We start from the raw sequence: 26,615 nt of genomic DNA on the forward strand, positions 1-26,615 counted from the left end.
TAAAGAAGAATTAATGCTAATCCTTCTCAAACTCTTTAGAGAGCACTTCTAAAAATCATTTTTGAGCCCAGCAATACCCTGATATCAAAGCCAGACAAAAACAATGAAATAAAAGAAAACTAGAAGCTAATACGAATGAAAATAAAAGCAAAAAAACCTCAAAAAAAAAAAATACTAGCAAGCCAAATTCAACAACACATTGAAATGATCATACACTATGACCAAATGGGATTTATTCCTGGGATGCAAGGATGGTCCAACATATAAAAATAAATTAATGGGATATACTACATGAATAGAATAAAGGATTATAGTCCCATAATCATCTCAAAAGAAGCAGAAAAAGCATTTGACAAAATTCAACAAACTTTCCTGATAAAAACCCTCAACAACCTAGGAACTGAAGAAAAATATCTCAACATAATAAAGGACATATATGAAAAGCCTACAGCTAACATTGTACTCACTAGTGAAAAGTTGAAAGATCAGGAAAAAGACAAGGATGCTCACTCTTGCCACTTTTATTCAACACAGTACTGGAAGTTCTAGCCAGAGCAATTAGACAAGAAAAAGAAATAAAAGGCATGCATTTGAAAGGAAAAGTATAATAATCTCTATTTGCAAATGACATGATCTTATATATAGAAAACTATAAAGACTCCATTAGGAAAAAAAAGTTAGAACTATAAGTCTTCTCATAGTATTGAATAGTTTTAACAATATGAGTAAACAAACTCAGTAAAGTTAGAGGATATAAAATCAACATACAAAAATTAATTGCATTTCTATATATTACCAATTAACTATCTGAAAACAAAATTAGGGGAAAAAATTTTATTTACAATAACACCAAAAAGAATAATACCTCGGAACAAACTTAACTAAGGATGTAAAAGATTTGTGCACTGAAAACTATGGAATATTGATGAAAGAAATTAAATAAGACACAAAGGGAATAACAACCTGTATTCATGGATTAGACAATTCTGTATTGTTAAAATATCCATACTACCCAAAGTGATCTATAAATTCAATGCAATCTCTATCAAAATTCCAAAAAAAATTTTACAGAAATAGAAAAAATCCTAAAATTCATATGAACCACAACAGACCCCAAGTAGCAAAAGCAATTTTGAGCAAGAAGAACAAAGCTGGAGGCGTCTCTCTTCCTGATTTCAAAATATTAATATATAACAAACCTGCAATAATCAAAACAGTATGGTACTGGCATAAATACAGATATATAAACCAATAGAACAGAATAGAGAGCCCAGAAATAAATCCATGAATATTTTGTCAACTGATCTTCAACAAGGATACCAAGAAAATTGGCCCTTTTTAATGCCATACACAAAAATAAACTCAAAATAGATTAAAGAACTAAATGTAAGACATGGAATTGTAAAACTCTTAGAAGAAAACATAGGAGGAAATCGTCATGATATGCATGTAGGCAATGATTTGATGAATATAATATCCAAAGCACAGGCAAAAAAACTACAAATAAACAAGTGGGACTACATCATCTCAAAAGCTTCTGCACAGCAAAGAAAATGGTAAATGGCAATTTATGGAGTGGGAAAAAAGCTTCAAACCATGTATTTGATAAGGGGTTAGTCTTCAGAATCTATAACAAATTCTTACAACTCAATAGCAAAAAACCTAACCCAATTTAAAAAATAGGCAAAAGAATTGAATAGATATTTTCCCAGAGAAGACATACAAATGGCCAACATGTATGTGAAAAAATGTTCAACATCAGTAGTTATCAGGGAAATGCAAAATCAAAACTGCAATGGGTAGAACTCCATGGTATACATACACCACATTTTATTAATCCACTCATGTATTAACTAATTAACACTTAAGTGCACATATAATTGTAACATTCATCCAGTGTTGGGCAGACGTGGAGGGGAGGAGGGGACGGGGATATCACACCTAACGGGTGTGGTGTGCACCATCTGGGGGATGGACACACTTGAAGATCTGACTCAGGTGGGGCAAAGGCAATATAAGCAACCTAAACATTTGTACCCCCATAATATGATGAAATAAAATAAAATTTAAAAAAAAACCACAATGGAATATCACCTCACACCTGTCAGATGGGATATTATAAAAAAAAAAAGACAAGTTGGCAAGGATATAGAGAGATTGGAACTCTTATACACTGTTGGTAGGAATGAGAAATGGTGCAGTTGATAGGAAAGCGGTATGGAGACTCCTCAAAAAGTAAAAATAGAACTACCACATGATCCATCAATCTCATTTATGAGTATTTATCCAAAAGAATTGAAATCAGGATCACAAACAGGTTTTAGCACTCCCATCTTCATTGCAACACTAGTCATAATAGCCAAAATATGAAAACAACTTAAATATCCATCAACAGATGAAACAGAAAAAAATGTGGTACATACATACCATGAAATACTATTTAGCTTTAAAAAGGAAGGAAATTCGGTAATGTGTGACATGAATGAACCTTAAGAAAATTATGCTAAGTGAAATAAGTCAGTCACAGAAAGACAAATACTGCATGATTCCACCTACATGAGTAGAATCATAAAATAGTCAAATTCATAGAATAAAAAAGTAGAATGGTCATTGCTAGGAGCCGGGGACAGGGGAAAATGGGAAATTATTAATCAAAATAAATAAAGTTTCATTGAGCAAGATAAACAAAGTCTAGAGAGCTATTGCATGACATTGTACCTCTAGTCAATAATAATGTATTGTCCACTTAAAAATTTCTATTTTTGATTTTTTTTAATTAAGAAGGTAGATTCCATGTTAAGTGTTCTTACTACAATAAAATAATTTTAAAAATCATATAGACTTTAAGTACTAAATAAATTTGTTCTCTAGTATAAAAAATTAAATTAAAGAAAAAGATATCTCTTCATTACTAACAAACCTCCACTAGGTAAGAAGTACTTAGTCTCACCTATGAATCCTTCTTTCTCACAAACAGCCACAGAGAGAGAGAAATAAGATATAATAAGATGTGCAGAAAGAAAACATCAGCCTTGGACTCACCACAATGGTTGCCCACAAGCTCTCACTCCTTGGTTGGCCAAAATAAAAGTGCTTGCCTACACTGGGAGACGTGAGGGGTAATCTTTACACAGGATATGAAATCCAGGCATGGTGGTACATGCCTGTAGTCCCACTGCTTGAGCCCAGGTGTATGAGGCCAGCCTGGGTAACACAGCCTATGCCACATCTCTTATAAATAAACAAGATATGAGGTTACAGTCCTAAATGGTGTCGGATTAATTTTAATAGCCAAAAATTATCAAAAAGATACAGAATCTGCACTCAACTTTTTTAAAGGACAAGAAAAGAAGAAATAAACAATGTCTTCTTTATACCTCCAATAAAGCAAAATTATTTAGCAAACTAGTTAAAATTACAACAAAAAAGGGAAATTTGGCTGTTCTATCAGTTTGAGGGTATCAAAATGTGAATTAAGAACAAAACAGAAGGAGAAGGCAAACAAAGAGGGAGCTTCAAAAGTCTATAATGCCTCTTAGCCCCTTCCAACATGCATTTATTACTGTTTAAAGTGAATTTTTAAGACATCAAATTTATTCACAGTTATTCACAGATATATTCCAAAAATAAAATATTTCCAAATGATCCATTAGTTTTATTTTACAACTATTTTCTATTAAAATAAGTAATTCAGAGTTGATATAAATCTTTAAATCTAAACAATTTAGAGTTATCTTATTAGTATTCAAAAACATCTGGGTCTCTGGTTTACATATGTCCAAGAAAATTGCCTGGCTCTTCTCTCTCTCTCTCCCCACCTCCCTTTCTCTATCTCTTTCTTCCTTTTGTCCCTCTGTGAAACTACTATTTTAACTTCATATAATTGAGAATTTTAGATTTTAAAAATGACTGACTTTGGAGTAAATGATTATTCTCCTACATTTATATGCAGATCACTAATCTGTTGTCCGATGAAAAATATTTAAAAAAATTTACACTTTCCCTCATTTTAGTTATAAATAACCCCACTAAAATTTAAAAATGTTAATCAGGTTACAAAATAAATGGAACAATTCTTCCATAATATTTCTATAACATTAAATTAAACCAAAATAAAGGATGCTGCTAGAGCCTGGTGGCTTCAGTATTGTGACAATTATTTGTAGCTCTATAATGAGCTAGAAATCATTTCAAATGGATTTGAAATCGAGCTAGGATGGAAACATCCTAAGCAACTGTAAAATCACTATTAAGGTTGATAGGAAAATCAAGGAGAAGAAAAAACAACTCAGGATATGTAATCGCTGAAAAAGTAAACCAGAGAATAACAATTCCTTTGCAAATTAACTGCTAAACAACAAGGATTCAGCTCTATACTCTGAAGATTTTTCAAAATTCTACTCCATCATACTTCTTAAAATTATGATTTTTTAAAAAATTTATGCTGCAAATTTTAAATTTGCAAAGTTTAGCTGCTCCAAATCAACACACAAAAGATCCACAACTATCTAACAAGGAAAACTTTGTTTCTCCTCTCAAAACAGTGAGCTGTCTAAAGACTGGGTAGTTTCTTAATCTACTTTTATTTTGGCTTTTACCTAATGTAGCCACAAGACAATGTTTCTCTAATTTGCTCTCAATGCTGAAGCTGGAAAAAGTGCCAAGTAACTATTGTTTGCAAAGAAGTTCTTTCCAACCTGGGTATTTAAACCATCATGACAGGCTCCAGGGAACTGAATTTTTGTTCTCTCAAAATATGCTGAAACTTCTTCAAAAAGAAACAAAAATGCTGAAAGTGAATTTTATTTTTAATTTTATTCTACTGCAGGAAGAAAAGGATACTTTGTATCTGAATCAGAGCAGCCAGTCAAATACTAACAGACCAGTACTTCTCAGACGATGTTAGTACATTATCACTAAAATTGGAATGAAACCGTGCAGAGAACTCCAAGGAGGAACCTTTCTGAGGATGGAAGGGCTAAGAGATTTCTCTCAATAATGTTTGGTAAAGTGTGTCTTCTCCCACGTCCTGCTGACAACATAAATTATCCAAAAATTCAGTCTCATCCATTTAGAAAGGAAATCTACTCTATTATTGGTTGCAAGGTGTTAGAACTCTAAGCTGAATACAGAAAAGCAAATTGTCACCCAAGTCAACCCAGATCTGCCAGTTTTTCAGATATAAAAAATATCAATCTTAGAAATTATCCTTTTTAAACTCCAGTCCTTAAAAATGCTTAGGGTTATCAATCAGGGCTTGAAGAACAACTTAGATAAAATTTTCTTGCTCTGTAGTCACCTAAACTATGAGTTTGTTGTTTACCCACTTGGATATCATGACCAGAACACTCTGATTTTCCTCTTAACCCTTCCCTAGCTCCAGACTACATCAAGTTTTCCAAATTCCTTGATTCCTAAAGCTAACTTGATATTTTCTTTTGGCATCTATTGCCTTTTTATTTTCCCCAGCTGCTTCTTCCTCATTTCATTTCTTCTCAATCAGTACTTTGCCACATGCACACTCTCTATATCACGTATTCATATTTTCTGGCCTTCAGTTATTTTATATTTGATTTCAGTTCACCTGCAGTCCCCCACTGGGAGACAGTACAGAATAGTGTTGGATGAAAAATCCTTGCATCAGTGAGCATGAAGTGGGATATAGGTCCTAGACATCTGTCAGGAAGGATATTTCTAAAATTATAACTTTAGGGCTCAAAGCATTAAGCCACTTCAGCTGCAATAGCCAACTTCATTGTATGAATATAAAATAAACTAGAAATTAGAAATTCAAAATATCTCCTATACTCCTAGGCAGCAATCCGCCCACTGACAAGGACTAGAAGTCTCTAAAGAAGTTTTCATAAGTGGTAACAATGAATAATTTAGCTTAGCATTATTTCTATTACCAAAGGTTAGAGAGCTCTTGAAAAACATCTTCCTTTACTTGAATGCCACTGATGCTAAATGATAAAACTATTAAAAATTCCAGGAGCATTCTCTGACATTCCCCCCCAAGATCCTCATCCATAAGAATCACCATGACATTTTCCCTGGCTACTCCATCTTAAAAAATAACAGACATGAGGATGAGCAAAAACACAATCCAGGACTCTTTCTAGAAAATAGGTATCTAGTTGATTCACATAGCAATTCATAAATATTCCAAAAAGTTGAGTTCCCCAAATCTTAGCTCTTGAGAACAGGTATTCAGAATATCAGCAGCATGGGCTGTGATTAGATTCAAATACAATTTCTTTCATGTTTGTCACTTTTTTTCAAAATCTAATGATCTGTACAACCAATAGATAACTACCCTTTTCACAGATGGAACAACATTTCATGAGGTTGCTTTCAAGATCACATTGCCACAGCTAGTCTAGGATGAGGGCGCAGCTCAGGAATTTGCTGTCCATCATTTCAGGACCCTTCTGCAGAAAAATCTAGGTATGCAAGAGAAAATAAAGTCATTAAAGACTATGTCATTACACAAAATGTATAGGCAATTGTTACCAACACAAGAGATTTTTAATAAATGCCAGAAATATAGAAAGTGGGGCTCATGACTTGATAGATAAAAACAAGTAGAAAATTTACAACCTAAAATATAATGCAAGGGGGCTTCAAAGGAAACAAATTTTCCCAAAGGGAACCCCTGTGGAGACACAGCATTCAGAGACAGCAAGTAATTTTGATTTCATGAGATTAAACACTGTACTGAAAATAAATGGTCCTATGTACAGGACCTGGATGGGAGACCTATGCCCCTGAACTGGCATTTGCCCCTTGGCAAGAAACCAGAGCGTTCTTATTTAAGTAATTGAACAAAATTCTCGGATACTAATATTTCTAGTGTGCATGCTGGCCCGTCCCATAAGAAAAAATCCTCTTTACCTGCCAACAGGTATGTCCCACTCTCCTTTGACCTGCACAGAGTCCCTGGCCTGACCTCCCCTTCAGATCAAAGATCCAAGACAGAAAAGTCCATCCTCTTTCACAGCAGTGGAGGAAACTAATTCCAAAGACACTGGAATTTCTTAAACCAAGTGTCACTAAACAGCAGGAAAGAGAGACCAGAAGATAAACAAACCGAAAACTCTCTGGTCTGTGAAGAAACTGAAGTAGTCCACAGGATGAAAAGAAACTTTTAAAAATTATAAATAATACAGAGATTCAAGAAGAAAATGTACACATACATATAAAATAAGATGCTACTGAAACTGAATGGGACCAAAAATGTTACTATTAGAGATTCATAATACAACTGCTGAAATAAAAGTTGGGAAGTTCAGTAAATAAAATTGAGAACATGCAGAATGTATAAATCTAAAAGATAAATATGAGAGAAAGTGTGAGATCAAGAATCATCCCACAGAGTATATTTGGTTAAAAGAATTACAAAAAAAGAAAGATTAGAGAAGACTGAGGGGTGGTATAATATCTAATAAATAATGCAAAGAAATGTTCCAGGGCTAAAGGCTGAATCTCCACACTGAAAGGGCCCCCTGGGTCCTCTGCATGGGGAATGCCAGAGGAGGTCAAACCCTCCCCCCGCCCCAGTTTCTTACAGAGGTATTTGACTTCTTATGCCAATACTGGATATTAAAAACCAAGTAATTCTTTTAAAGTACTGATGGAAAATTTTCTATCAATGTTTCCAAATCCAACCAAACTTGCATTTAAGTGTAAGCCAGAATAAAGCTATTTTTAAAACATGTTCTGAGATAGTTTATCTCCTTGCACCCTATCATGGGAATTTATTTGATAATGTACTTCAAAAATGGAGGAAGTAAACTAAGAAAGAGGAAAACATGGAATCCATGAGATAATAGCCCATCCCAAAAGAGCAGTGAAGAGAATTCACAAGAGGGCAGTTGTGCAGCAACTTAGGAAGAAACCAGCAAAGCTGGGAACAGGGAGACAGAGAGGTACAGAAGAAACATCTCTAAGTGGGTTGAAGGAAGACTATAAAGATAATTGGGGGATGGGGGAGAGAACTACAAACTGTGCAAGGAAAAACAAACAAAAAAATGATTGGAAGCATCAGTAATTTTTTTTAATCTAAAGCGAGTAAAAATGCATTAGAATGTTAAGCAATAGATTGTATAAGAAAAGAGAACCCATCTGACCTCAATGCCAGCAACATTCTGAGTGGCCCCAGGTTTACGTCATCAGATCTTCTGGAGAAGGAAATGGAGCCTCATCCCAGAACTTAAACAATGCTAACAAAGTGATAATAATGAAAATGTTTGTTTCCTACTTTTAGAGTCAACCCAGAAACAATAAAAGGGAAGACATGGTTGTCCTTACAAGGCAGAATATCAATATGGACAATGTGATGATGTAAAAGTGTTACTCAAAACAAACAAATAAAAATGGGTTGTATATATGGGAAGAAAAGGCAGAACAAAATCTGTATCTTTTAATACATTTTTATTATAAAACAGGAAGTCAAGATATATGTCAAAACTCTAGAATGGAGGCTTAAGTATATTTTTCTGGGGTCACAAAATGTACTAGAAGAAAAACCAGAATTCATAACAAGAGTTACCGTAAAAAGCAAGCTTTTGGGAAGAGAAAAGAGTATGAATGATAGCAAAAGTGAACAAAATCCTACCTTTCTTATCATAATCTCAGTAAGTAACTTGATAGATGAAGAATGAGATTTAAAAGTAATAACTTATCACCAGAAAAATTACAAACATTTAAAAGAAGTTGCCTCTCCAGGTGGGTCCAAAGGTCTGGAGAGGTGGGATCAGATATTCTTGCTTTCCATTCTAAGCAATTTTTTAAAATAAAAACTTCAAAAGAAATTAAAAAATAAAACTTAAAACACCATTTTAAGTGACACTTCTACCATTGCCAATTAACCTGGAGACTAAATGCACATTTCTGGTTCAGTCAGTTATGCTTGTTTAATGTGCCAGCACTGAACTGCAGCCATTGGTTTAGTAAATAAACCATTAAATCAAAGCCATCATTACTATTGTTACTGGCAGCACACTAAACTCCTCATAAATGCTGGACATAAGCAAATCCATTGATTTTGGCTGAAATATTATAGCTTTTTAACAGATAACTATAGAGAGTTCTAGCATGATTGAGTGAACCCTTGAAAAGTAGTCAAGTACATCTGTGAGCACAGACCGAAGGGGATATTAGAAAAGGATGTGATGAATTTGGAAAACCACATATTCATCATAAACACATTTCAATGCTAGACATAAAAGTGTCATTTCTTAGAAGTTAGGGATTTTTCCCACCTATTATATGATCAGTGATGAAGCTACATCTTCAGGACTGGCCTTTGTTTGAAGTCTTAACTATCTGAATCGTCAGATGTGTGTTCCAACTCTCTTTTCACTTTGCTTTTTTCTCCTATAAAGTTAAGTATTTAAGTGCTTTGTGAGCTGAAATACCTCAAGGCAACTAGAGTTCCACTTCTTTTTTTTCTTTTTTTTTTTTTTTTCCATTTTAATTAGGCATTCACAAAGTGCAAAAGTGCGGTGTACTATTTTTTTTAAACGGGCTCCTTTTTTTTTGGACTGTTTTGCAGACTGGCCTGGAGTCTGTGTCTGTTGTCTGATACTATTGACCTGGCTGTTAAGGCGTGGAATTGGCACTTCCTGTGAAGAAGTTCCCTGATGAATACTGACTCTATTAGGCAAGGATAGCATAACATGACTCACAGTTTTCTGTCAGCCCTATTGAATTCCAAGCTGTCTCAGAACTGGCTTGCTGTACTCTTAAATTCTCTGGTGGTTCTTTGTCCCTCAGTTAACTTTGAGATACCATACACTGTAAGGGTAGACAGCAGATCCTTTAGGGAGTAAAATAAAATTTGTTACTTGACCCATGAGTCTCATTTTCAAACCTGAAGAAAGGAAGAATATTATTAACCAAACCACCATAATTGAATAATCAGATGTCAATGTGGAACTCAGGAACATTATATTTGTTTACATACACCATATTTGTTGACTTTGTAAGCCTGTGTTGCTCTTATCTTTACAAGGACTTTACAATTCTTTAAAAGAATATTCCATGTCCTAAGGCACTACTATGAGCTTTATTTTCTTTTCTTATATTTATGTCTCTCTCACTCTCAACTTACATGTGGAGTTTTTGGTCTTGAACCCGAATCTATTTCTTCCATCACCTAATAATTAGCTGCCCATCCCCTCTTTTCCTAGAGTGGTTAATATTAAGAAACATGACGGAGGCTGATGGAGACAGCCACTATGCAATGCAAGCAGCTTGGGTCTTGGTCAAGTGCTGCAGCTGGACAGTTATGAGTAAACCATTTCTATTTTCTGAACTTTGGTTTCCTCATCTATAAATACATTTAACACTTGCAAAGTCAATGCATGAGGTGAACTGGGCCAAGCATTTTGTAATATTTAAAAGCCAAACTTCCACCAAAATTTTGAGAAGTGATTAAAATACTTCTTGATGTCACTCCAAAATATTGAAAGAGGACTCAATGCACACCACAGAGCAAATGAAAAGTCCTCTTTTCCCATCTTTTAATATCTCTAATACTTGCAACTGTCCTCAGGCCTCTTTCTTTTTTAAAACTACAGAAATTCCTCCAATATCAGCCCAGACTGTCTCTTATCCCTTTTTTATTTCCTCCCATCTTTTAGATATTTTCCTGTACTGTTCCTCAAAAACTCAATGAGGATTCTGACCTCACAGGCCCAGGGTATGAATTCCCGCCAGTCTGAATGCAAAGGTGGATACTTCTCCATTTATTATTAAGGTCTAATTATAGATCAAACTTACACTGTCAACCCCATTGACTCTGTTATTCTCTTTCTAGGTCAGTGAGGCAGTCTTCTTCAGAAGCACAGTTTACTGAGTCCTTGACTCCAGGGAAACACCCTAGAGCCAAACCCTGCAATTACTCACTTCACTGCTGACCCTACGGCCTCCAAGGCTACTCATAGCTGTCCTGCTTAAGTGAGAAATTCTATCCATAACTCACAGCCCTATTTTTCTGTTCTTCATCATTAATTCTTTAAATTCCTAGTAGTTTAACCTAGTGGTTTCCAAGCTTAACCTCTAGGAATAGAACCTCAGTCAGGAGAGCAGAGCTTTAAGCCATCACCCAATCTAGGCATGGGTGTAACACTTCTTTCCTCCATTCTGAATGGTCTCTCTTTTCCTGGGAAATAAAGTTAAAAAGCTAATTTCCAATCTGCAGTTACCTAAAAGAACTTCCTAGGAAGTCTTAATTTAGTGCATTCATTTAACATTAAATTTAAAAAAAGTAATACATATCTAATAATCCAAAACCAAATAGTAGATTATTACCCCAAAGCATTACTCACAGAGTAGTAGCAAAGTTTCCCTTTAGCTTTGGTATAGTAGTATTCCAGGGACAACCACAGGAAAAATCTAGTTATCTTGAAATTTCCAGACTGTAAGACACTATGAAATTCTACTCCAACCTATATTCTAGGTGATGATTTACTCCAAAAAAAAAAAAAAAAATAGATACAACATTGTATATTCCAATACTGTGACCACAGAAAACTCTGCGGTCTCATGGAACTATAGCATAACGTCTAAATATCAAAATCTAATTTGGAAGCAACTTAAATATTCATTAAAATTTCTCAGCAATGCCAAAAGGTAAATCTCTGTAACCCAGTATAATTTGTTAAAATACTTTTGCACCCCTCTTGAGCATGCTTTTTCTCATGGAAGAGCTCTCAAACTCAAGCATTCGTTTTTTCTCTCTCTGTCTGAATATGCATCTTTCTCGTTTTGCAGCTGTACCAAAGATGTACTCTCTCTCTTTCTTCTTTTGCAACTCTGAAAATCTCCCAACAAACACAACCCCCCTGCTCCTTTCTCTATCCCTATCCTTCTCATCCCACAGATATATTCATTTCTTTCTCTGATCTCTTCAGTGTAAAATCAATCAAACTGATTTAAAAGATTCCTGATTCTCTCATTCATCAACCTGATTATGGGCAGCAAAGATGTTTCTCCCTAAAGAGAAGATTACAGTGAAAAACTTTTAATAGTCTTATATTCATGTTTTCCTGTTACATATAAATAGCAATACTCATCATAAAGGCTCTATTAGAAACTAAATGAAATAATGTATTTATATATATTCCTGACACATAAACTTTTTTTAAAAAGAATCTTTGGTTAAAGAAATAAAAGTAGTAAGATGGGAAACAGGACACAATTTGGCCAGAATCCTGTATCTCTCTGGATATAGCCACTCAGTTTCCCTATTCAATTTCCACTTAGCATCCTGAAGACAGAATGGAAATAAGAGAAAGAAGGATAAGGGATGGCAGAAAAGAGATTAGTGGTTTGTGTGAGGAATGAGCAAGTGGTGTGAAGAGGAATACAGCCTGGCTTAGTGTGTCTGCTTGCTCCATGAGCTGAGCTGTGCTTTTGCCAGGTGGTGGGGAGGGCAGAGGCAGCCACAAAGCTCCAGAACAGCTGTTCCTTTCTCTTCTTCCACTCAACATTTAGAGAATCCAGGCAGTTTAGAGGCAGCCACTAGGGAGCAGCAGCAGATGGCTGCCATGCTGTGGAGGTGTACTCTTGAATGGTGAGGGCTCCAGTAACAAAAAGCAGCTCTTTTATATGCTTTAAAGTCTATTAGAAGGTTTCAAAAAGGCGCATTCATGGAAAATTACCATTTTTAATTTTGGTCTTTAATTCAGTTCTCTAATTTTAGTTATATTTTGTATTATATGTCAGTCATAGGACCATTATTAAACTTAAAGGGGAAAATTGTTTTAAAAAATATATTTTTCTCTTCCCATTCTGGCCTTATCCATTTGAAGCAATGGGTAATGGTTAAGTAACAAATCTTCAAGGAAATTTTGGAGATTCAAACCACATTTACTGAGAACCTATTCTGTGTGCCAATTATAATACCAGACTTTGTCATGGGCATTATCTTATGTGAGGTATGAAAAGGTCTTTTTCTAAGTAATGGTAAAAGATTCCACTTTGCCCCCCCACCCCAAAAACAAAGGAAGAAAAGGAAAGGAAAGACACAAAAGTCAGTGGAAACAAAACATTAGAAGTTCAGTTCTGTTTAAATGTATGCAAATTCAATTCTGACTAAATTTATACTTCAAAATATGTCAAAAATTCTCTTAAAGGAGAAAAAAGGACAAAGCTGAGTTTTGTGTTTGTTTTTTTGGTCTTTTTTTTAATGTGGTTTTGTGTGGCTGGTATTCTCTAGACAAAATGATTATGGCCCTCACAAATAATAGCTAACAATTCAACAGCAGTTTACAAAGTATTTTCCCTTACAAAATTCTTTTGATCTTTAAAAAATTCTATAAAATAAGAATCCCTATACAATAAGAATTTTCCATTCACAGATGAGGAAGGATTTCAGTGCAATAGTATGCTGACTAGAGTTAGCCTCAATACTAGAGTAGTGACATTTTAATAAGTCTACGGCAGGCAATGGACATTATGACCATGCTTTTCTCTGATGCTGGTGAAACATTTCACCCTTGTCCAACTAGTTTTATAAAGTTTTTATGGGAAGGGCAAAAGTAGTTGGTATTGCAGAAAAAGAAATTTTACTTGCTTGTCTTCTGGAGTGCACCAAGAGGGTCCATTAATTTGTCAACCGAACTAACACTCAGCCCCAAAGTCTCCTGAATTTGTCTACTAACTAATTCACTTATGTAAAACTGTGGCATTTAAGGGATTAATATTGCTTGATGACTTGGGACATAGAAAAAAAGGGATTAGTAAAATTAATTAATTTAAACAATAAGATATCTATTTAGCGTTGTTACTTAATCAATATTACAGAAATGTTACTAAATACATTTTGAAATGTTGTCGAAAAGGTCCCTAAATTCTTTAAAATAAAATAAGATCAACATTAAGTTTAGAAAAAATATTACAGAATAGATTTGGATGTTTTGCAAAAAGAAAACTTGCTTGCCCCGTATGAAAAAAACTTATGGTTAGGATAAAGGGTGATTTTGTTTAATTAAAAACATTTTTTAGTAAATAAATCATAAGTGAAAGACATGTCTAATCACTAATAATTTGAATCGTTAATTAGCACTGTTAAGTCATGATTGTCTCTGAGGGCCATCTTTTTTATAGACTGATAGAGTTAATCTCCCTAATGTCCAGTTGGCATCAGGTTATTTCCTTAGAGTGGTAACTGTTGCTACATTTAGGATAAAATCCACACTCAAAGTTGAAATCCAAATTCCACAGTTTGCTTTTCAAATAGATCTGCTATGATTTCTCTTCCTATTCCCTCTGTTCTTCATGAAAATTCCACAACTCCCTCTTTTTGCCTTGGTGGAATCCCCTGTGATATACCTTGTCTTCCTGTCTCTTATCCAGAACATTCTAGGTCCATCTAGCTTAAATGTTACTTTCTTCCTGAAGCTTTCTTCTTCCTAAAATCTCTTTCTTCTGCATTCTTATCTATTATACTTAAGAGTAATCATGAGCTCCACCTTCTTCTGGTTTCCCATATTCAATCAGTCACCAACTTCTGCTTGATTCTAATTCTTCTGTGTTCCTAAAAGCATGCACATGAGAGTCAGATATATATGCTCTTGAATTTTATCTATGTTCCTACTAGCTGAGTGAACTTAAATAAGAAACTTATTGTTAATCATAGTTTCCTCTTCTACAAAATGGTCATTCTAAAAGTACCTAACGCACAGTGTTATAGTAAAGATCAAATGAGTTAATACATATATAATTCAGTTTCGATGGAAATTTCAACTTAAGCCAATATTTCTCAGAGCAGGTTTTAAGGACTATTAGTTCCACAAAATATTCTTCAAATAAAAAGGAATTTATGTTTAAATCAATTTATTAAACAGTATATCCAATGCCCCTTTCTCAGTCAGCCATGATGTAAATTAGCATATTAAAGACTATAAGAAGTCTTACAGGAAAACAAAACAAAACGAAAACAGTTTACCTAACATTCCCTAAACTTGTTTGACCAGAAAGCCTCTGTGTGCAGTATAACAGCGACTTAAAAGACCGCTATGGAACCAGCGTTCTGAAGAAGGCTTTGGGAAAATGCTGACTTGGACAAGAACCACAGTTATCATCTTGGAATTTATTTCAGCTTCAGGTTTCCAACAGTTTTAGAAAAAAGAAAAAACTATAAAAGAGACGATCTCCTAATGTTCAGAGTCATCACAAATTCTCGGGAAATGAGCCAAATTCTGTCCTGGGGAAAATATTCCATAAGGGTAGAAGAATGGTATTAACTTTTCAAGGCCAGTTATTTCTTAACAATCTCTTAAAGAATATGAAAACGTTCTATTTTTTCATATAATGCCCAGTAATTGCTTATGTAGCCAGTAGCAGATTCAAAACTTCATCTTCAGGAGAAAAGTTTATCATACAAATATATGAAGAGCTGATGAAGAGTGAGAACTCTCAGGAGTCTCAGGAAATGGATAAGCTCTGCCTGTGATGAAGGCAGAACTGAGATGGGATCACTATAGCTGAGTTCTAATACACCTACCTTCAAACATAAATCTGCTTATTGTGTACAAAATAAAAGGGCAATAGGGGCACACCTCATTTTATTGTGCTTCCTCAATATCGTGTTTGTTACAAATTATAGGTTGAGCAATTCTATTGGTGCTATTTTTCCAACAGTATGTGCTCACTACATATGCTCTGTGTCACATTTTATTATATTTCAAACTTTTTCATTATTATTCTATTTTGATGATCTGTGATCAGTTACCTTTGACGTAACTATTGTAATTATTTGGCAGCTCCATGGACTGCATCTATATAAGACAACAAACATATGTAAAGGAAAAACAAAAATTTCAGGACTCTCCAAATTCATGATGCCAAAAGAGAGAACTAAGCCCGAGACTTGATACATCCTTATTGCTGATGGTGAAGAAAATTTTAGTGGTCTGGACAGAAGATCAAACATGGAAATTGAGGCCCTAAATATTAAGCAACAAAGCACAAATTCATCTGAGTATTAGTGAGAACTCAGGTTAAAAGCAAGTCTCCTAATTTCCAATTATGCTTTTTACATCTCATATGCTTCCTAGGGTCTCTCTGTTAAGTTCATTTGTGCCTTAAACAACATGAAATTAAACCCCTATTACATATTTTATGAAGATCATTTATAAAAAATCAGCCGATTCTTCAATAAACTAACATTAAGAACAAGATAACTGGTCACTCAAATTTAAAAACTTTAATCCACAGTTGCCAAGCTTAAAGTATGTTCTTACCAGGAGATTTAGATAGCATATGACAACTACAGTGCCCTCCAGTCCCCTTTAGAAAAATCTCACAAACAGGTTAGATCAGTGTTCTCAAGGATCATATAGTGGCTAGTAAAAAAGTCATACCTGATTTTTGTAATCTAATGAAATGGACTGAAAGCAAAAATGTGCATGTACCAATGGATCTGACAGCTAGAAAAGCAGTCAAATGAGACCTGGTTACAGCAAAGCCTAGCAGAGTGTTAGAATAACACAAGAAAGATAGAGCAGGGACAACTTTAAAGAAGTCTTGGAGACTCAGTAAAAGAGTTTGGTTCTAATGCCATAGAGAGCATAATATTGATAGAAAAGATGGAAAGGTGAAGCAAGAGAAGAAAGAGTGTATGTCTGTTTTACTAACTAAAACAGGACCTAAACCCAGATGTTATTGCTTTTAAATGAGAACTTTTGGTTTAGGTAATTTTGCTGTAACTTTAGTAAGTATATTGTAACTGAGGTATCACCAAGCCAGTTTTAAAGAATCCAAAGTGCGTGTTATAGCAATAAAGTTTGAGTTTAAGAGAAAGAAGAGAAAGATAAAGGGATAGAAAGCTTATTTAAGGAAATAGCATCAGAAAATGTTTCCACCATGACAAAAGATGTCAATATCCACGTGCAGGAAGGTCAAAGGTCCCTAGTCAGATTCAATCCAAATAAGACCATCCCAAGGCATATTATAACCAGTCAAAGGTGACAGACAAAGAGAGGATCCTGAAACCAGAAAGAGAAAAGAAGGAAATACCATATAAGGGAGTTCTAATACAGCAAGCAGCAGACCTATCAGCAGAAACCTTACGGGCCAGGGGATCGTATCTTCAAAGTGCTAAAGAAGGAAAAATAAAACTGCCAGCCAATAACACTGTACCCAGCAAAGTATTATTTCAGAAATGATGTTAAGATAAAGATTTCCCTGACAAAATAGAGCTGAGGGAGTACACTACCACCAGATTTGTCTCACAAGTATAAAACTCACTGGAAAAGTAAGTACAGAGTCAAATGCAGAATACTCTAATACTATAAAGGTGGTGTGTAATCACATATATCTCCAATAAGAAGGTTAAAAAATAAAACTATTGAACGCAATAATAGAATAATTTGTTAAGGAAATGCAATATAAAAATATGTAAATTGTCTCAGGGAATTGATTAACATTTCTGTTTTGTAGGAAAAGGAGTGCCTTGTGTAGTGTTTATCTCATAGGGTGAAAATACATTTTATATATATATGTATATGTATATGTATATGTATATTGACAATAATATGGAAGAGCATTTGCAAATGTAGGCAACTTTACAAAAACAGGGAAACAGAGGCAAAGAGAAAGTGCACAACTCCTAAGAGTTAAAGCAAACAAGGGGTCAAGTCTTGCCTCAAACAGTTTCAATTCCATTCAATCCATCATTACCTTGAGACTATTTTAATATTCTCATTATATAAAAGCTGTTTCTCTATTAAACTAATAAAATTACTTATTTTCATTTAAGAAAAACTCTTGATGTTTATCCAGAATAATAAATCGCTGAGGCAGTTGAGGAGGCCCAAGACTTCTCTTTTTCTGTATTCCAAGCAAGCAAAGAATCAACTGTATAAATACAGATGGCATATATGTATTTGATCATATATAGGAAAAGATATACATTCAATTAAAATATCATGTTATAAATACTATGCTACAGGTATGTATTAATAGTAAAGACTGTGAAATGGGGCTAAATTCCACCAGAAAGTTTACCTAAGTTTCTGTTTGTTTCCAAAGCATTTGAGTCACAGAGCCTACTTCATATATATACATAAACACATACGTGTGTGTGTGTGTGTGTGTGTGTGTGTGTATCAAAGGAAACATCATTGTGGGCTTATTGAATAGGCACAGAGATATCACCATGGTGCGTACACATCTTTTTACAGCTACTCCCTACTCTGAACATCAGGATAAAGCAGACAAAACACTTTGCATATATGGCTTCCATTTTATTCCATACTGAAACACCCATTGTAGGTCCTCTTTGGTAGGCTGCTTATAGCAAAAAACAAAAATTATTATCACAGTCATTCAATACTTAATATGTGCCAGGCAATGTTCTAGGATTTTTGTATATACAATTCCCTTTATTATCTCCATCTGTGAAGTAGACATTATAGTTTCCATACACATGAAGAACCTGAGACTAAGAAAAGTAAAATATCATGCCCAAGGCTACACAAATCATGAATGGAAGGTCAGAATTCAAACATCTTCTTTCTGACTTTGAGATATGATTCTTGATCACCATATTACAATGCATTTAATATTCATAATAAGCCTATCTACTACACCACTTAACAGATGAGAAAACTGAGGCTCGGAGTTCAATAATTTGTCAAAAGTTTTCTTTCTATGGAGTAATCCACTGAAAAACTTTTATCGGGTTCAGCGAAACCCTTCTCACTCAAATCACCCTTCCAGTTGACACCGTGCCATTAATAATTGTGAGTAAGACATTCTTGTGACGTTACTATTGTTTACTATTTTTTATTTATCTTCAAATTACTTGCTTGAATATAAAGAGAAGAAAACAATACAATGAAACCAACAAAAACATATGCTTCATTCCTACACTAATCAAGAAAAAGTGGCTCTGGTTGGAAGCATAAAAACGTGAGCCCTTAGTTATTTTTGGCCCATCCAGGAACCCCAATACACCTTCTCCCTGTGGACTCAAAGCAGCATATGGCTGTTATTTTCACAGTTCAGGCTCTTCTGTTTACTCTGAACCTCTAGCTTACAATATGTTTTGTAATCACTAATAAGGACCACCTGCCTCTTGAGACATGCAGCCTAACAAAATAGAAAGACCTAATTGTTCAAATTCACTCTCAGGTAGATAATACATCCTTCACGTGAGGACTGAGATTACTGAATAGAAAATTTAAATCAAAATAAACAAATTATACTAACTGATTGTAATTGCTAAATTAAGAACATAGGTTAGTTTCATTAAAAAAAGAAAAAAGAAACAAGAAACGAAAGTTTTGGAACAATGAAGACAAAGCTTTTGAGGAAATGAAATCCCTCTATGTTTTCCAGGAAACAGAAAAAAAAAGAATAATCTAGTTGCTTATAAAATTCATTCCTTCCACTAAGATATATTCAGGGCAAATTTGCTGTACTCGAATATGCCTTATCACATACTCTCTGTGGACAAATTTATCCCATGGTTGAATTCAACCAGAAAAACTGACTTTTGAAAACAGGCAGAATTCAGTCCAATAACTGACTGATAAATGCTTACCATTGAGAGTGTGAAACCTATCATAAATCTGGTTTAATAGAACAAGAAGAGATGGAGTATATAGACAGGAGTAAATCTTCCTTTCACTGTTCTCCTTTGCTCCCACAACAATTCCCACCAATGGTCAGGCCAGATTAGGAACCTCTCTCTAGACTGCCATTGCAAACCCATGAACACACCTTCATCGGTACACCTGCCTCATTGTGCTAGAATGGTTGATTTGACTGTATGTCTCCCCTTCTATTCTGTCAGTGCCCTGAGAGCAGAGAACACACATTCACTCTAGTCCCAGTATTTAGCAGAGTATGAGCACAGAATGAATTTATAAAATCCATTCAAAAATAACAATACCTATCCCCATGCTATCATATGAAAATAAATTGTATATGTATTTATCTTATGGAAAGTTTACTTTTTAAGTGTGGAAAGATTTTCTAAAGTATTAAAGCCAATATCAAAGACAGGCATAAATGACTGGCTCTGGGGGAAAATGGTAGCATTTTAAATGCGGAGATTTTCTCTGAACTTTCTAAAGCAAACTCAGCTGCATCTTCTAAAAGGACCTTCACTGACACTCACTGTAATAATTGTCTATCAGGTCTCCCACGACCATATAAAATCATGAGATACTGGATTAGTAATAGGTAATACTTATGGATCTCAGGTATACCAGATACTGCACTAAGTGCTTTATTATATTATTTCATTTAATTATTTTTTTATTTCTTTTTGCAACCATGTAAAGTGTGTGCTACTAACGTTTTCATTTTAGAGGTGATGAACCTGAGGCAAATAATTTGTTTAGTACTTTGCCTAATATTTAAGCAGAACATTTACAGACTGGTAGCTTTCCAAGCACCCCCCTACTCCACCTTCAAACAGGTGATTGATCCAGATCCTAAGGAGAAAAGTCATTTAGTTTGTCCTGATAATCCTCAGAATTCAATCCTTGATATATATCCTCTCCCTAAAGTCCAATGCACTGTTTTCTTCTGAGTTGCATTTTCCATCACTGCTATCTAGTTATAAATGCTCATAATCACACATGAGAAATAATTCTTATAAATTGTTTTGATATATTTTATGAATGATTACACAGTCATAAACATAAAACTTTCACGCACCGTTAAATGTACATAAAAGAGCAGCTTGAGATTCAATATGAAGTTTTATAACTACATAATGCATATATGGATAGATGTGTATGTATGTGCAATTGTGTATACAATTATTTTAGGTATCTTGGTATTATATATTACTGCATATATTTCTCAAACATTGAATTTTGCTATGTAAATCCTTAATCATAAGAATATGATAGACAGTTTGGCATTAATAGCAGTCAGATAAAAAGTAGATTCCCTATTTTAACCTTTCTCAAATCTTTTTTGTCTTGCTTATATTATTCCACATATGTTCATTTTCAAAAGGGCTTTTGTCAAAAAGTTATTGATTTTCAGATTGTTATCAATAAGATGGGGAGTTATCAAAGCTATGTTTTGATAAATCTCAATTTGAGTTGCAGACGAACGCATAAGCCTTCATGAAGAAGCTACATGTAGTAAACTCTAGATATGTGGTCTTACATAGCACAGCAATAGTTGGAAACATAAGCTGTGCATTATGAAATGAATAGCTGTGACAATTATCAGGAAGTCATTTCAAAGAAAATAAATCATACATTTTCTAGTCATGTTATTCATCATCATCTACTTCTTTGCTGAGAACTTGGGTGACTGATGCTGCATAAACATTATCACTTTGAGGGACATTTTTGGATATACAGAAGCAAAAATATATGTAAAATACCAAAATGATGTCTTTTGAGTGTGTTCAAATACAAGAAAACACATGCACACTCCCACAGTATTATGATAGCTTTAAAAATCAAAAAAAGGAGATAACTTTCATTAGAGGAAAGAGTGAGTTACACATGGGAAAAACAGAAGAGTTTACTTGAAGCACCTTAAAAGCATCTTACTGCCTACAGAAGAAACATTGCTGTTGCTGTAGGGATTCCTTGGCCACTAAATCCCTATAAATAGTCCTGTGTTTCTGTAGAAGTGATGCTGTATAAATGAACTCTAATTCTCAGCTGAGCCTGCAAGGCATGCTCCTTCCTTCTCTATAGCTGAAGAAGCCAGTGTGCTCTAATATGGGACTGAGGGTTATTAAAATATGAAGTCATTCTTTACCCGGTGGTAAACAGATACTGTCCTCCTCACCTTCCCCTCCCTCACATCTCCCTTATCCTGCCATCCCCAGCCTTGTGCCCTGTGATTTCCTGGACCTCCCTTATCCATCAAGGTCAGAATTGGTTTCCTGCTCCAGAGCCCCTTACAATTGGTGGATTCTACTGGGCAGCCCCTGAAGCCCTTGCCCTAGGAGATCTCCTTAGCGGAGCTGCCCACCATCAGGCACACCTCGTGAAGCTCCTCCTCCCCATGGCCATCCTTACATGCTAACCCCACTCATTCCCTGCCAGATCCCAGCAGGAAGAGATGAAGTCCTGGGTGGTGGTGTGGCACTCAGCAGATAACTGCCCTGGGACCTTCAGCACCAACCCGAGGCCCTGGGAGTCTGCTTCCGGCTGGGTTCTCCAAGTGGCCCTCACAGAGCCACTTATAGGAACTGCAAAATTCATGGACCATGGACCTGGTGAGTGCCTGAGGCAGATAGGGACAGGAGGCAGCCCTAAGGGCTGGTAAACCACCTGAACACCACCCTTGGATACATCAACTTTCCCTGGTATTGCAACTGAATGAGGCAGTGTAAATACAGAGCATGATTCACTTCTATCAATCCAATGTAGCCATAAAGTCTCAACTTATGATGTGGCAAAGGTGATACACACTTTTTAAAAAACACAAACTTTATAATTCAGGGCACATTCAATCAATTCCACCCCATCCCCAACAGACACACACACACACACGCACACAAACGTATAAAGACTTGAGTAAGTGAGTCTGCCAGAAAAGGGCAAAATTTCTCTAAGTGTATATAGTCAATTAAAAGGAAATGAGAACTTTCATCAAATCTTTACAGATATTTGGAGATTTCTGTACAAAAGTTTAAGAATGTTCAAAACATTTTTAAGTTGAAGGAAAGATAATGTCATCAATTTCCTGAATATTTATTTATGAGGAAAATCCATTCTAATGTAGGTTATATACTTAAACATAAAACATTCCTGCTTGAGAGTTGCATACATTAATGTACATTTATATTGATACTTGCTTTTAGATGAAGCTGATTGGTCCAGTGCCCAATGATTTTGTATTCTGTACTTTTGTTGGTTATTTGATACTGGAAGATATCATAACGTCCAGGAGCATCTCCGTTCTCATTAAAAGTGACGGGTGTACCAGCACTGCCTATAAAGATTTAGAAAACACTGTTAATGAAGTTTTAGTAAGATAGCACACTGGGCTTATTTTTCTCTTAGAAGGAATGGTAGATAAAAATATATTGTATGTAGTAAGTGATACAAAGACCGTAATCCATACAAGGTCATTCTTGATAGCATAATATCCTTTACTTGAAATGAAGCACAGTTGTACATACAGAAATAAGACGTGCTTTATTGTGCACATTAGAAAGTAAATGATAAGTATCCAAGTTAGCGAATGTATATAACAGCTAAATAAATAAAAGTTAATAGGCTGAATATTCAATACTGGCTACATAGAATGGCAGTTAATAGAGAAAAATGTAAATGTCTTAAAGCATGATAGCTATTGCACAATATGAACTACAAATGACAACTCAAGATATGACAGGAGAACTTCTTGCCCAAATCCCTGGAGTTTTACTTTATCCCAACTTCCACTCCACTGTGAAGCAGCTGCCCTTTTCAATTCCTCTGCCTCTGCTACTTCTGCCCAAGATTAGATCAATGTGGTCTACTGTTGGGAGCCTCCCAATGGGTGAATCAGTGATAAATGAGAAGCTCCAACTCTAATCAGATCATAGACGTCCCCCCAATTCACTATGACAAGTATAACAGCTACAGAGCAGCAGGATGCAAGAAATACAGTCTTTTCTAAACTCCATTCCTCTTGGAAGCTTTTGTCTTTTCTCTTAACAGCTCTGCTCACTTTTACTTTCCCTCTTATTAACTTTTAGGTAATTACAGGTATGAGAGTTGAAGGGAATTACCACCCCTATATTTTTTGTTCCATCTGGACTCACTGTCTATATAGACTTTCCTTTTCCCTAACAGCCTTTAGACTTCCCTTCATCTTCTTGGATTATTCTTTCCTATTCTGAAAAATTCACTGGACACCAATCCCTTTTCTTGGTGCCTATCTTCTCTCTGCAGGACCCCTTCCTTCTCACAGGATATTGGATTTAATTTCTATACTGTGTTAGAAGGCTTCCCCTTCTTGCTTTCTGTTTTCATATTATACTCTCCGAAAATATATATTACTAATAGTTATATATGTCAACTGTATATATGTTCACCTTTTAATGAGTTTCTTAATCTATCTATAAAGTTGTTTAAATACCAATAATCACACAATTCTAAGATATTTAACTTATCAAACAATGGATGACTTTATCAAAAGAGACAGTAACTTGCAAAAAGTATAATCAGAGTCACATAGCAGCAAACATAATCCTTTTTTGTATTAATATAGATATGTATAATATTGTTTGAATATATTTTAAGTCCTAAAAAAGCTGTAAACATGTAAATTATTATTATTAAGTCGTGGAAAATGACTTTATATGTAAATCAGTAAGAAAATAAATATTTGTGGAATAAAATAGGAGTTCTCAAATCAACCAGTACTATCTTAGCTACTCCTTAGGTACTCAAGTATAAACCCATTTGCCATACGAAACCTTTCCCAACTCCTAGTGACCTTGGCCACGTTAACCTCTTAAATCCTTAGTTTCTTCAGCTGGCAAATGAGGGTTGTTGTGAGACATAGAGTTGTTATAAGAATTAAATAAATTAATACTTAAGAATTAAATAAATTAATACTTAAGTGCTTAGAACAGTTCATGGGATAATTAAATATTATTATTCACCCTATATTTATTTTCGGAGCACACCAACATATAGTAATAGAAAGGATAGTGGAAATTCTTTAAGTGATGACTAGACAAAGGATTATTGGAATTCAAATGGGAAAGATCTTTCTGGCTGGAAAAATATATACATTATGAATTTCACATTAACATCACCAATTCCTAACATTTATATATCACTTTGAAAAATTTTAATGACATATTCTCTCTTGAATAAAAGAATATTTAATTTTCTCTAACTAAAATCCCCAAAGTTGTCACCTCCTTGACTAAATGACTCCTCATCTTCTACAACAGCAGTTCCCAGTCTTTTTTACAATACAGTACCAAGATAGAATAATGTCACTTGTGTAACACATTCCCACGAATGTACCCTGAGTTACACATAGTTCCTAGTGTGCCAGCTGTTTCTACATCTCTTTTCTCCAACTCAAGAAAGCATATTGGAAGGCAAGTGAATTATAAATGCATTGTCACAAAAATAATAATTTCCAACTTAGATACTTCAAATGTCATTATTAATATTAAGATACTCTAAATTTGACATTGTATTAAGGGACAACACTCTAAAGCAGTGATGAGTGTGGGTTCTGAAGCCAGATCATTAGATTCAAACCCCAGCTCTGTCACTTATTAGATCTATTATCTTGGTACATTTATTAATTTTTCTGTATCTAACTTTTCTCATCTTTAAAGATGAGAAAATAATAATTTCCACCTCAGAGTGATACAAGAAGATTAAATGAATCAATATATAGATAACATTTAGCACATAGTATTACATAAGCATTAACTATTATTTATTTTGTTGTTTTATGGCAATGGTGTGTTTGAGATCCACTGTCTATATGAGAATATATCAACTTCTCAGTGAGCATATAGGTTTTCATGATGTCACTCTCACTAATCTCTGTTCTGTATATGCCACATATATGTAAAATCCAGTTCTCTAAATTCACCATGATCGGTCTCACTATCCTGCCTTTTCACATACTATTTTCTCTAAGTTCCCATCCTCTTTCCTCCTAATCCTTCTTCTCTATAAAATTCCTTCAAGATGTGGCTCAAGGGTCATGCACTTAAAGAAGCATACTCCTCTCAACCTGGAGAAGGAACCCAAGTACCTCTTCGTGTCCTAACTGGCACTATCAAAGCGCTCACTATACTCTGCACACATTTACTATCCATCCTATACCTAACCAAAACATTTATTCAACAGATATTTATTGAGAGCGTATTATGTGCTCAATACTGGGCGGACCCTCTGCATGCCTCACAATAGTATGGTCTCCTTGGTCAGGGCAAATGTATAATATCTGTTGTCTTTGTAGGCATTGTACCAAAGACAGTGCTCAATATTGACTGAGTGATCAATAAATTACAATAAAACATGAAAGAGGCATCCCTTAATTATCCCAAGCAATTCCATGCTCTCCTCTTATAACATTATGAACTTCATTTATATCACCTCTCATCTTTCATGTTCACAAACGAAGAGATCAAATAAGTCTCTTAGTGCAACATTAGAAACCACAGTGAAACTTTGACATACCTTTGAATGGTCTTTGAGTTAAATTCTGACAGCTGAAGTGGTTTTCATTACTGATCACTCTTGCAACTTGTTTTCCTATTCTGATTTCTGGTCTTGGGCTAGCCTTACAGTTGAACTACTTCAACACTCTCACAGAAAGAAATCACTTCATTGCGTATTGACTCGTCTCAAATGATTGCAATGATATTCTGGTTTATGTTTTAAAAAACATCCTTCAGTAGCCATGAGGGACACATTAGCTATTTAATAATTTCTAAAGATTTGTCATCTTTGAAAAGATCATATTTTATACTGAAACTGACCACTCTGAAAAATAGAATTAAGTGGCATTTTTTCCAGAAAAAAATTCCAAATGAATGGGAATTGTCTCTTAATATATTCATCAATTTATTATGGCTTAATAACAACACAGGTAAGAAATATAAATATATTTGATTAAGCAATATTCAGACTATATTTTTCACT

General features: G+C 34.7%; 1 protein-coding gene across 6 annotated transcripts in view; it reads right to left on the reverse strand.

Moving 5' to 3' along the window:
- The window catches only part of GRM8 (glutamate metabotropic receptor 8), a 696,364-nt gene that overhangs the window by 103,544 nt on the left and 566,205 nt on the right, over positions 1-26,615 (reverse strand). For all 6 annotated transcript variants that reach the window (XM_069461398.1, XM_069461395.1, XM_069461397.1 and 3 more), the window contains one exon: positions 22,799-22,935. In XM_069461398.1, coding sequence (XP_069317499.1) covers positions 22,799-22,935 — 137 coding nt within the window. The remainder of the gene's footprint in view (positions 1-22,798; positions 22,936-26,615) is intronic.

Source organism: Eulemur rufifrons, chromosome 29 (genome assembly GCF_041146395.1).
Source record: "Eulemur rufifrons isolate Redbay chromosome 29, OSU_ERuf_1, whole genome shotgun sequence".
Classification (NCBI taxonomy): Eukaryota; Metazoa; Chordata; class Mammalia; order Primates; family Lemuridae; genus Eulemur; species Eulemur rufifrons.